Raw genomic sequence first — 14,489 nt, 5'->3', positions numbered from 1 at the left:
GAATCCATATGTTGTTCTGAAATATGAACACAGAAATACTGGACATTTTGAACTCTAATTATGGTGACGATTTGACAAAATTACAGTCATGGTCTTGAATTGGACTCGCATTTTTCTGGTCTCGATCTTGACTGCTTCCCGGACCTCTCATCCCCCACCCCGGTCTTGACTCGGTCTCGCCCCCTCTCCTGTATTGGTCTTGACTTGGACTAGATTCCCTCCGGTCTTTGTCTTGAGTCGGTCTCGCTTTGGGTGTCTCGAACAAAACACTGCGGTGCACTATATAGGAAATATGGTGTCTTTGGTACAGAGCCTGAGCTGTATAACATAATTCATCTTTAGTAGAAATGTTTTACGGTAGACTATTGCCATGATACATTCTGTATTTCAGAAATTCACATTCACATTTTTGAATTGTGTTAGGGCTTTCATAAAACAATCGCTAGTCTTCAAAGGTTTTCAAAATCACAGAAATCGATTGGCCAGTTATAGGGTAAATGGGAGGGGCTGAAAATGAAAGTAAGAACTGGAAACAGAAAAGATGCGCTCTACCCCTGTGGAAGCATCCGAAGCAGACAGAGCGATAGAGTGCTATTGTTGCCTACACATTTATCCGCTTCATAGGATATGTCGACAGGCAGCTATTATTTATCCTTTGCCTATGCATTTTTTGTTGTTTGCGATTACATTGTAGGGTTTAAACTATAACCCTTTATTTTAGCATGAGTCCACGAGAACGGATAACCCGCTTTAATCGGTGTTCTGCATATTCCCTTCTGCGTCTGTGTCTGTATTTGACAGTCGTTATCTGCTGTGTTGGGTCTGTTGTATCTTGTCACGTAGATGCTGCCGGTAAGTCTGTGCATTCATTACAACAGCTAATCAGTTCATGAATGGAGTTTTTCTGGATGGCTGATAAATATTTCAAGATCATTCATTTTGAACTGTGCATTATGTTGGTTCATTCAGTCCATAGCTATGTGTTTACTGGTGTTTCAAGGTTTATTTAGTCTTTCTTGGGCTATTGTGAATGTTTGAAAGAATCAATTTTCTTATTCATTCATAACATAAGCAATTTTTCTATAAATTGCAGCCTAAATTATTTTAAAAGCATGTGCCGAAGTCAGTTTTAAATTCAGTAATCTAAAGAACTTCCTGTTGGCTACCTCATGATAAGCTGTAGACCATACTATGTGCCAAGCAAGTTTTCATCTATATTGTTCATAGATTTCTATTTACCACCACAAACCAAGACTACCCCAGCTGTATAGAGCCCCACAGTAGAGGTGTCATAATACCCATAAAGCCTAGCAGTCAAACAGGGAAACGGTTCCAATCGTTTTTTCACCATTCATTTTTCTCATAAGGAATTTTAGAAACCATTAAAATAGAGTCTGTGTTTCGTGTAGGCTTACCCTGGAGTGACGTTTTTGCTAACCATATAAATCTCTCTCGGACTAGGTGATTTTTATCAATATATTCAAATCTATTTACTCTCAAATTTACTCTCAAAATGCTAATTAGCATCAAAGTAGACATCATGCAAGACTACAAATCCCTGCAAACTCCTGCATGTCATCTCTACCTGACACCTTTGCTAACAGGTATTGTGTCAATTTAAAACTAGCACAAGGCAGTTCACAGAATTTTCAATTTAAAGAAATGTTGTCAATTTTTTCATTGCTAAATTTAGATAACATTAGAACTAATCCAGAGATATTTACTTTTGCCTCGATTCGGCATTCACGTCCAGATCATCATGGTATTTGTAATTCTTTGTGAAAGCCACATTAGCAGCTAATTAGCATTTCATTTTTGTGTGGTAAATACCAGCAAATATATTGAGAAAAGTCACCTTGTCCTAGAGAGATTTACACGGTTCTCAAAACCTCACGCCAGGGTAAGCCTACACAAAACCTCACGCCAGGGTAAGCCTACACAAAACCTCACGCCAGGGTAAGCCTACACAAAACCTCACGCCAGGGTAAGCCTACACAAAACCTCACGCCAGGGTAAGCCTACACAAAACCTCACGCCAGGGTAAGCCTACACAAAACCTCACGCCAGGGTAAGCCTACACAAAACCTCACGCCAGGGTAAGCCTACACAAAACCTCACGCCAGGGTAAGCCTACACAAAACCTCACGCCAGGGTAAGCCTACACAAAACACAACCCTTATTTCAAGTGTTTCTAAAAATGAACAGTGAAAAATGATTGGAACCATTTCCTTGTTTGACCGCTAGCTTTTATGGGTATGATGACTCATACTGTGATATTCTATAGGGCTATAATCAAACAAGAAAATGCTCATTCAGAGGCGGCGCACCTAGTGGCCGGTGATTTTAATGCAGGAATACTGAAATCTACGAGCATGTCACATATGCAACTAGAGATGAAATAACTCTAGATCACATTTACTCCACACACAGAAAACACATACAAAGCTCTCCCTCACCCTCCATTAGGCAAATCTGACCATAATTCTACCCTCCTGATTTGTGCTTATAAGCAAAACTTTGAGCAGGATGTACCATAGACACACTCAATATGGAAGTATATATATATAATATCTACATATTTCAAGCAGACCACCATAGTCCCTGTGCCAAGGTAACCTGTCTAAATGACTAGCACTCACGTCTGTAGACATGAAATGCTTTGAAAGTTTCTTCATGGCTCACATCAACACCATAATCCCAGACACCCTGGACCCACTCCAATTCACATACCACCCCAACAGATCTACAGATGACACAATCCCTATTGCACTCCACACTGCCCTTTCCCACCTGGACAAAAGGAACATCTATGTGAGAATGCTGTTCATTAACTACAGCTCAGCATTCAACACCATAGTGCACTCCAAGCTCATCACTAAGCTACAGAGGGTAGTGCGAACATCAGTGGGGCCAAGCTCCCCACCATCCAGGACCTCTGTAGTAGGCGGTGTCAGAGGAAGGCCCTACAATTGGTCAAGGACTCCAGTCACCCAAGTCATAGACTGTTCTCTCTGCTACTGCACGGCTAGCGGTACCGATGCACCAAGTCTGGAACCAACAGGACCCGGAACAGCTTCTAGCCCCAAGCTACAAGACTACTAAATAGTTAGTTAAATAGTTAAAACTGCATTATGTAACTTTTTGGGTGACCTGACCAAATGTACATAGAAATTCTAGTTATAGAACTGTCATTTGCATTGAATGCAAGTCTAAGAAGCGGTTAATCTGTTCTATGTGCGCTATTTCTATGCTTCTCGTTTCATTTGTGTCTATTTTACTTCCGGTTTTGTACATTATTTTCAAACAGCTGAAATACAATATTTTTGGTTTTTGAAAGTAGATTTCACAGTGGTTTAGATGGTACAATGATTATCTGCACTTGTCTATACTATTGCTTGTTTTGTCACATAAACTAGATATATGTTCATATCTACATCAGTTACCTCGTACCCCTGCACATCGACTTGGTACTGGTACCCATATAGCCAAGTTATCATTACTCATTGTGTATTCGTTATTACTTTTATTTTTACGTTTTACTTCTCTATTATTTCTCTATTGTCTTTCTCTCTGCACTGTTGGGAAGGGCCCGTAAGTAAGTATTTCACTGTTAGTCTATACCTGCTGTTTTACAAAGCATGTGACAGACATTTATTTGAGTTGATTTTACAATGACTACACAAGCTTGTTGTATTATATTTAATCAGGAGACATCATATTCAAACCTGTATAAGAAAATGAAGTGCACTGGTTTAATTGAGAAATCAAATCAACCAACACATCTTTCAATAAACTGTTACCTTCTACTGTCCTCTTTGTTGACATGCTTGTAAATCCTTTGTGTAGAGGAGCAGAGACTGAGCCCTCAGGAGAACAGTCACAGAATAGAACACAGAGAGAGCTATGAGATTACCTATCCACACTGGTTGCAGCCTGCAAGACACAGGAGGTCCATCCATGGAGAGAAGGTGAGATCCGATCTCATCACTGACATTCCCTACTAACTCAGAGACATGATGGTCCTTCTGTAGCTCAGTTGGTAGAGCATGGCGCTTGTAACGGCAGGGTAGTGGGTTCGATTCCCGGTACCACCCATACGTAGAATGTATGCACACATGACTGTATGTTGCTTTGGATAAAAGTGTCTGCAAAATGGCATATATTATTATATATTATATGATTGTCCTCTGAAATAGCACAACACATTTGACATGTTACAAGTTAGAGAGGTATCATGTTCGATATAATGCTAGAGAGATATAGAGTACATTCGAAAAGTATTCAGACCCCTTGACTTTTTCCACATTTTGTTACGTTACAGCCTTATTCTAAAGTGGATTTTTTAAAATCCTCCTTAATCTACACACAATACCCCATAATGAAAAAGCAAAACAGGTGGTAAATTCAATTGATTGGACATGATTTGGAAAGGCGTCAACCTTTCTATATAAGGTCCCACAGTTGACAGTGCATGTCAGAGCAAAAACCAAACCGTCAGGTCGAAGGAATTGTCTGTAGCACTCTGAGAAAGGATTGTGTAATATTAGATATAATGTTAGAGAGATATAATGTTAGAGAGATATAATGTTAGAGAGATATAATGTTAGAGAGATATAACATTAGAGAGATATAACGTTAGAGAGATATAGCATTAGAGAGATATAGCATTAGAGAGATATAATGTTCGAGAGATATCTTGTTCGAGAGATATAATGTTAGAGAGATATAGCATTAGAGAGATATAATGTTCGAGAGATATCTTGTTCGAGAGATATAATGTTAGAGAGATATAATGTTAGAGGGATATAATGTTAGATATATAATGTTAAAGAGATATAATGTTAGAGAGATATAATGTTAGAGAGATATAATCTTAGAGATATATAATGTTAGAGAGATATAATGCTAGATATATAATGTTAAAGAGATATATTGTTGGATATAATGTTAGAGGGATATAATGCTAGATATATAATGTTAGAGAGATATAATGCTAGAGATATAATGTTAGAGGGATATAATGCTAGATATATAATGTTAAAGAGATATAATCTTAGAGATATAATGCTAGAGATATAATGTTACAGTGATATACTGTTAAAGAGATATAATGTTAGATATAATGCTAGAGATATAATGTTAGAGATGAGATAATGCTAGAGATATATAATGTTAAAGTGAGATAATGCTAGAGATATATAATGTTAGAGTGAGGATATACTGTTAAAGAGAGATAATGTTAGAGATAATGCTAGAGAGATATAATGTTAGAGTGAGGTACTGTTAAAGAGATATTGCTAGAGCTGATTCAAATCATCCAAGCTTTTTGATGAGTTGATCATTTGAATCAGCTGTATTGCTTGGTAGAAAAAAAAATGTTTACCCCTTTGGGTCCCCTGGACCAGGATTGAGAACCAGTGTGCTAGAGAGATATAATTTGGCATAAAATGTTAGATATAATGCTAGATACAACATTAGAGACATTTAATTTAGGAGATATATATGTTAGATGTAATTTTAGATATAATGTTCAATATAATGCTAGAAAGATATAAAGATATAATTTCAGATATATAATTTCAGATATAATGTTAAATAGATATAATGCTAGAGAGATATAATGTTAAATAGATATAATGCTAGAGAGATATAATGTTAAATAGATATAATGCTAGAGAGATATAATGTTAGATATAATGCTTGAGAGATATAATGTTAAATAGATATAATGCTAGAGAGATATAATGTTAGATATATATATTGTTTGATATAGTTCTAGAGATCTATAATTTGAGATATTATGTTAGAGAGATAGACCATTATTTGTAAGTTTAGAGAGATACAATGTCAGAGAGAATGTTAGAGAGATATAATTTTAGATTAGATGTAGAGAGAGATATAGTGTTAGAGAGATATGATGCAGGAGATGTAATGTTAAAGAATAATGTTAGAGAGATATAATTGTAGAGATATATAATGCAATAGAGATATAATGTTATAGAGATATAATGTTAGAGAGATATAATGCAATAGAGATATAATGTTAGAGAGATATAATGCAATAGAGATATAATGTTAGAGAGATATAATGTTAGAGAGATATAATGCAATAGAGATATAATGTTAGAGAGATATAATGCAATAGAGATATAATGTTAGAGAGATATAATGTTAGAGAGATATAATGCTAGAGAGATATAATGCTAGAGAGATATAACGTTAGAGAGATATAACATTAGAGAGATATAATGTTAGAGATATAATGTTAGAGAGATATAATGTTAGAGAGATATAATGCAATAGAGATATAATGTTAGAGAGATATAATGTTAGAGAGATATAATGTTAGAGATATAATGTTAGAGAGATATAATGCTAGAAAATATAATGTTATATAGAGATGATGTTAGAGAGATATAATGCAATAGAGATATAATGTTAGAGAGATATAATGCTATAGAGATATAATGTTAGAGAGATATAATGTTAGAGAGATATAATGCTAGAGAGATATAATGCTAGAGAGATATAATGTTAGAGAGATATAATGCTAGAGAGATATAATGTTAGAGAGATATAATGCTAGAGAGATATAATGTTAGAGAGATATAATGTTAGATATAATGCTATAGAGATATAATGTTAGAGAGATATAATGCTAGAGAGATATAATGTTAGAGAGATATAATGCTAGAGAGATATAATGCTAGAGAGATATAATGTTAGATAGAGATGATGTTAGAGAGATATAATGTTAGAGATGATGCTAGAGAGATATAATGTTAGAGATGATGCTAGAGAGATATAATGTTAGATAGAGATGATGTTAGAGAGATATAATGTTAGAGATGATGCTAGAGAGATATAATGTTAGAGATGATGTTAGAGAGATATAATGTTAGATATAATGCTAGAGAGATATAATGCTAGAGAGATATAATGTTAGATAGAGATGATGTTAGAGAGATATAATGTTAGATATAGATGATGCTGGAGAGATATAATGTTAGAGATGATGCTAGAGAGATATAATGTTAGAGAGATATAATGCTAGAGAGATATAATGTTAGAGATGATGCTAGAGAGATATAATGTTAGAGAGATATAATGTTAGAGAGATATAATGTTAGAGAGATATAATGTTAGAGATATAATGTTAGAGAGATATAATGCTAGAGAGATATAATGCTAGAGAGATATAATGTTAGAGATGATGCTAGAGAGATATAATGTTAGAGATGATGCTAGAGAGATATAATGTTAGAGATGATGCTAGAGAGATATAATGTTAGAGATGATGCTAGAGAGATGTAATGTTAGAGATGATGCTAGAGAGATATAATGTTAGAGATGATGCTAGAGAGATATTATTATATTTCTCTGCTTTTCAGCACCCGTCTGAGGCAGAGGTCCTCATCACAGCTGAGGGAGAGGAGATGACACTCCGTCTGCACAGGAATGAGTAAGAACCTTATTGTACCATACCATAAAATACTGTTGTCGTGTCTTTAGCTATGCCGGATTAAGTGATATGACATGCTATTCTTGTAAGGGTTTTCCTTAGGTGAAGTAGAAGCGGACCAAAATGCAGCGTGGTTTCTTTGATTCATGTTTAATAACAAAAGATAAACACGAACACTACAAAAACAATAAACGTGGAAAATCAAAAGCAGCCCTATCTGGTGCAAAACACAGAATATAGTTCATTTCCCCCACCTTCTGATGTTCCCAGAATCTCTATGTTAAACCAAAGGGGTTTGCAAATGTAACATCAGTAGGGTAGAGAGAGGGGGAAAGAGGTATTATGACTGTCATAAACCTACCCCCAGGCCAACGTCATGACACTGTACTATACCATTCCTTACTGTACTGTTCCATAGCATACTGTACCATACCATACAATACTGTACTATACCATACATTACTGTATTATTTCATAACATACTGTATTATACCATAAAATACTGTATTATACCATAACATGCTGTACTATACCATAACATGATGTACTATACCATAACATACTGTACTATACCATAACATGATGTACTATACCATAACATGATGTACTATACCATAACATGATGTACTACACCATAACATGAAGTACTATACCATAACATGATGTACTATACCATAACATGCTGTTATTATACCATAACATGGTGTACTATACCATAACATGATGTACTATACCATAACATACTGTACTATACCATAACATACTGTACTATACCATAACATGATGTACTATACCATAACATGATGTACTATACCATAACATGATGTACTATATCATAACATACTGTACTATACCATAACATATTGTACTATACCATAACATGATGTACTATACCATAACATACTGTACTATACCATAACATGATGTACTATAGCATAACATGATGTACTATACCATAACATGATGTACTATACCATACAATACTGTACTATACCATAACATGATGTACTATACTGTACTATACCATAACATACTGTACTATACCATAACATGATGTACTATACCATAACATGATGTACTACACCATAACATGATGTATTATACCATAACATGATGTACTATACTGTACTATACCATAACATGATGTACTATACTGTACTATACCATAACATACTGTACTATACTGTACTATACCATAACATACTGTACTATACCATAACATGATGTACTATACCATAACATACTGTACTATACCATAACATACTGTACTATACCATAACATGATGTACTATACCATAACATACTGTACTATACCATAACATGATGTACTATAGCATAACATGATGTACTATACCATAACATGATGTACTATACCATACAATACTGTACTATACCATAACATGATGTACTATACTGTACTATACCATAACATACTGTACTATACCATAACATGATGTACTATACCATAACATATGTACTATACCATAACATGATGTACTATACCATAACATGATGTACTATACCATAACATGATGTACTATACTGTACTATACCATAACATGATGTACTATACTGTACTATACCATAACATACTGTACTATACCATAACATGATGTACTATACCATAACATGATGTACTATACCATAACATGATGTACTATACCATAACATGATGTACTATACCATAACATACTGTACTATACCATAACATGATGTACTATACCATAACATGATGTACTATACCATAACATGATGTACTATACCATAACATGATGTACTATACTGTACTATACCATAACATACTGTACTATACCATAACATGATGTACTATACCATAACATGATGTACTATACCATAACATGATGTACTATACTGTACTATACTGTACTATACCACACACACACACACACAGAGAGAGAAAGGGAGTCTCAGACCTCATCCTTCAGGCTATCCCATATGTTTGAGTTTAGTACGACAGATGTCATAGTGAACATATGTTTTACATAGGGATGGAAGGAGAGGGGGTAGAGGGATGTCACCTGAGGGGAAACAGGAAGTGACTATCTTCTCCATCTGTTGAAAGTAGTGATGGACAGATGAATACTGGTGATGAGAGGAAAAGAAAATGACTTAGAGGAAGGATGTTTTTCTGTCAACATTGACGCTGTAATGGCTAACGACACATTGACCCGTGTCACAGTCTCTCAGATCATCTGGCTAACAACACAATGACTGAGTCCCTATGGCCACAATACAGAGGGAGGGATTACATTAACTTCCAGGGAACAGCAGACTTCCACCTTCAGGGTAGGAATGTCACGCATGGAATGTATTTCTATTAACAAACATAATGGAAAGACAACCCGTTCTGACAGTGGACAACATCAGTTAAAAATGAGGGGTGGAGAGTAGGATTAAACCTGTTGAATAAAGTTATGGTGGTGACCGGTGACACACACACACACACACACACACACACACACACACACACACACACACACACACACACACACACACACACACACACACACACACACACACACACACACACACACACACACACACACACACACACACACACACACACACACAGAGAGAGAGAGAAAGAGTGTGACTCCACTGTGTCTGCCTGACTCTCCCCTCAGGGAGAAGGCCTCAGCAGGTGGTCACATTACAGCTGGGGGAGTGATTAACATCTGTGTGTGTGTGTGTGTGTGTGTGTGTGTGTGTGTGTGTGTGTGTGTGTGTGTGTGTGTGTGTGTGTGTGTGTGTGTGTGTGTGTGTGTGTGTGTGTGTGTGTGTGTGTGTGTGTGTGTGTGTGTGTGTGTGTGTGTGTGTCAGTCATTAGCAGACATTCTTTGAAATGAGATAAGAGAGGTACTATTTTACCGGGGTTGTGCTTTAGTAATCTGACTGCTCAACATCCTCAGAGGAACCTGTAGTCATCTGACTGCTCAACATCCTCAGAGGAACCTGTAGTAATCTGACTGCTCAACATCCTCAGAGGAACCTTTAGTAATCTGACTGCTCAACATCCTCAGAGGAACCTGTAGTAATCTGACTGCTCAACATCCTCAGAGGAACCTTTAGTAATCTGACTGCTCAACATCCTCAGAGGAACCTGTAGTCATCTGACTGCTCAACATCATCAGAGGAACCTGTAGTCATCTGACTGCTCAACATCCTCAGAGGAAGCTGTAGTAATCTGACTGCTCAACATCCTCAGAGGAACCTTTAGTAATCTGACTGCTCAACATCCTCAGAGGAACCTGTAGTAATCTGACTGCTCACCATCCTCAGAGGAACCTTTAGTAATCTGACTGCTCAACATCCTCAGAGGAACCTGTAGTAATCTGACTGCTCAACATCCTCAGAGGACCCTAGAAAAGAAAGCCTTCTCCCAGCCCAAGCCCCAGTCCCAACCCGCTCTTGTACCCCTACGTCAACCCCTACCCCAGTCCTCTACCCCTCTACCCCAGCCCTCTACAGCAGTCCTCTACCCAAAGATCTCTTTACCCCAGTCCTTTTTACCCCAGTCCTCTTTACCCCAGTCTTCTACCCCAGTCCTCTCTACTCCAGTCCTCTTTAACCCAGTCCTCTTTAACCCAGTCCTTTACACCAGTCCTCTACCCCAGTCCTCTTTACCCCAGTACACTGCCCAGCCCTCTACACCAGTCCTCCTTGCCTCAGCTCTCTCTTTCCTTGAACTCGCCTCTACTACAGTCCTCTACCCCAGTCCTGTACACCAGTCCTCCTTGCCTCAGCTCTCTCTTTCCTTGAACTCGCCTCTACTACAGTCCTCTACCCCAGTCCTGTACACCAGTCCTCTTTGCATCAGCTCTCTCTTTCCTTGTTCTTGAACTCTCCTCTCCAACAGTCCTCTACTGTACTCCAGCCTCATCCCCCTGCTCAAGTCCTATACCGCACCAGCCTTATCCCCTGCGCCAGTCCTAGACCTCACCAGCCTTATCCCCTGCTCAAGTCCTAGACCTCACCAGCCTTAATCCCCTGCTCCAGTCCTATACCTCACCAGCCTTAATCCCCTGCTCCAGTCCTATACCTCACCAGCCTTATCCCCTGCTCCAGTCCTATACCTCACCAGCCTTAATCCCCTGCTCCCGTCCTATACCTCACCAGCCTTATCCTCTGCTCCAGTCCTAGACCTCACCAGCCTTAATCCCCTGCTCCAGTCCTATACCTCACCAGCCTTAATCCCCTGCTCCAGTCCTATACCTCACCAGCCTTATCCCCTGCTCCAGTCCTATACCTCACCAGCCTTATCCCCTGCCCCAGTCCTATACCTCACCAGCCTTAATCCCCTGCTCCAGTCCTATACCTCACCAGCCTTAATCCCCTGCTCCAGTCCTATTCCTCACCAGCCTTAATCCCCTGCTCCAGTCCTAAACCTCACCAGCCTTAATCCCCTGCTCCAGTCCTAAACCTCACCAGCCTTAATCCCCTGCTCCAGTCCTATACCTCACCAGCCTTAATCCCCTGCTCCAGTCCTATACCTCACCAGCCTTATCCCCTGCTCCAGTCCTATACCTCACCAGCCTTAATCCCCTGCTCCAGTCCTATACCTCACCAGCCTTAATCCCCTGCTCCAGTCCTAAACCTCACCAGCCTTAATCCCCTGCTCCAGTCCTAGACCTCACCAACCTTAATCCCCTGCTCCAGTCCTAAACCTCACCAGCCCTATCCCCTGCTCCAGTCCTATACCTCACCAGCCCTATCCCCTGCTCCAGTCCTACACCTCACCAGCCTTAATCCCCTGCTCCAGTCCTATACCTCACCAGCCTTAATCCCCTGCTCCAGTCCTATACCTCACCAGCCCTATCCCCTGCTCCAGTCCTATACCTCACCAGCCCTATCCCCTGCTCCAGTCCTATACCTCACCAGCCTTAATCCCCTGCTCCAGTCCTATACCTCACCAGCCCTATCCCCTGCTCCAGTCCTATACCTCACCAGCCCTATCCCCTGCTCCAGTCCTATACCTCACCAGCCCTATCCCCTGCTCCAGTCCTATACCTCACCAGCCCTATCCCCTGCTCCAGTCCTATACCTCACCAGCCCTATCCCCTGCTCCAGTCCTATACCTCACCAGCCTTAATCCCCTGCTCCAGTCCTATACCTCACCAGCCCTATCCCCTGCTCCAGTCCTATACCTCACCAGCCCTATCCCCTGCTCCAGTCCTATACCTCACCAGCCCTATCCCCTGCTCCAGTCCTATACCTCACCAGCCTTAATCCCCTGCTCCAGTCCTAGTCTCACCAGCCTCCAGTCAATGGATGTTTATCATCAGGTTTAGGGAATAAAGGAGATTAAGTTTTCTCTCCTTCTTTCTACCTTGATCATTATTTCCTGTCATCTCCTTTCCTGTTGTCCGGCTGTCCTTCTCTCTCTCTTCCCCTCCCGCTCTCATTCTCTCTCTCATTCTCTCTCTATCACCTTATGTCTCCTCCCTCTCTCATTCTCTCTCTCTTCCCCTCCCACTCTCATTCTCTCTCTCTTCCCATCTCTATCACCTTATGTCTCCTCCCTCTCCTTATCTCTCTCTTCCTATCTCTATCACCTTATGTCTCCTCCTTCTCTCCTTCTCTCTCTCTTCCCCTCTCTATCACCTTATGTCTCCTCCCTCTCTCCTTCTCTATTTCACTCTCCTTTTCTCTTGTCTTTGAATCACTTAATAATAAACCTGCTGTGAATTTGCGTGTGTGTGTGTGTTTGTGTGTGTGTGAGTGTGTGTGTGAGAGTGTTGCAGGGCTTTTAGTCTAATGAAAGGCTGTGTTGGGGCCAGAGGGGGACGGTGATTTGGTTAAGAGTCAGGCGGGGCTGTGCTGCTGACTCAGAGAGAGACAGAGAGAGAAGCAGAGAGAGAGAAATGGAAAGATGGAGAGGGAGAAAGAGAGACATGGAAGGACAAGAGAAGGGTAGAGGTCAGGAAAGACAGGGGGAGTTAAGAAATGAGAGGAGACATTTGGTTGGTCGCGGGGGGAGGGTTATGTGGTTTTCAAATCTGTTTATTGTCCTGTTCGCCTCCTTCCCTACTCCATTCTTACAGTACATTAACCCTCTGCCTTGACAATAGAACTCCTCTGTCCACCCCTCTCCTTTCCTATGTCCACCCATTTCCTCTGTCCAACCCTCTCCTCTGTCCAACCCTCTCCTCTGTCCAACCCTCTCCTCTGTCCAACCCTCTCCTCTGTCCAACCCTCTCCTCTGTCCACCCCTCTCCTTTCCTATGTCCACCCATTTCCTCTGTCCAACCCTCTCCTCTGTCCAACCCTCTCCTCTGTCCACCCCTCTCCTTTCCCATGTCCACCCATTTCCTCTGTCCAACCCTCTCCTCTGTCCAACCCTCTCCTCTGTCCACCCCTCTCCTCTGTCCAGACCTCTCCTCTGTCCACCCCTCTCCTCTGTCCAGACCTCTCCTCTGTCCACCCATTTCCTCTGTCCAACCCTCTCCTCTGTCCACCCCTATCCTCTGTCCACCCCTCTCCTTTCCTATGTCCACCCATTTCCTCTGTCCACCCCTCTCCTCTGTCCACCCCTCTCCTCTGTCCAGCCCTCTCCTTTCCTCTGTACACCCCTCTCCTCTGTCCACCCCTCTCCTCTGTCCAACCCTCTCCTCTGTCCACCCCTCTCCTCTGTCCACCCCTCTCCTCTGTCCACCCCTCTCCTCTGTCCAGCCCTCTCCTTTCCTCTGTCCACCCCTCTCCTATGTCCACCCCTCTCCTCTGTCCACCCCTCTCCTCTGTCCACCCCTCTCCTATGTCCACCCCTCTCCTCTGTCCACCCCTCTCCTCTGTCCACCCCTCTCCTCTGTCCACCCCTCTCCTTTCCTATGTCCACCCATTTCCTCTGTCCACCCCTCTCCTCTGTCCACCCCTCTCCTCTGTCCAGCCCTCTCCTTTGTCCAACCCTCTCCTCTGTCCACCCTTCTCCTCTGTCCAACCCTCTCCTCTGTCCACCCCTCTCCTCCCTCCACTGCTCTCTGTCCATTCCTTTCCTCTCCTCTGTCCACCC

General features: G+C 40.8%; 1 protein-coding gene across 1 annotated transcript in view; it reads left to right on the top strand.

Moving 5' to 3' along the window:
* Positions 1-567: 567 nt before the first annotated feature.
* LOC124011617 (disintegrin and metalloproteinase domain-containing protein 19-like) overlaps positions 568-14,489 on the top strand; it is a gene marked incomplete at its 3' end in the record, with an annotated part of 44,870 nt that continues 30,948 nt past the window's right edge. Inside the window, exons 1-3 of the mRNA XM_046325069.1 lie at positions 568-852; positions 3,847-3,968; positions 7,392-7,462. Of these exons, the coding sequence (XP_046181025.1) occupies positions 723-852; positions 3,847-3,968; positions 7,392-7,462 (323 nt within the window). The remainder of the gene's footprint in view (positions 853-3,846; positions 3,969-7,391; positions 7,463-14,489) is intronic.

This window comes from Oncorhynchus gorbuscha, linkage group LG23, assembly GCF_021184085.1.
Source record: "Oncorhynchus gorbuscha isolate QuinsamMale2020 ecotype Even-year linkage group LG23, OgorEven_v1.0, whole genome shotgun sequence".
Lineage (NCBI taxonomy): Eukaryota > Metazoa > Chordata > Actinopteri > Salmoniformes > Salmonidae > Oncorhynchus > Oncorhynchus gorbuscha.
The sequence above is the reverse complement of the archived record's forward strand: the minus strand, read 5'-3'. Positions and strand labels throughout refer to the sequence as shown.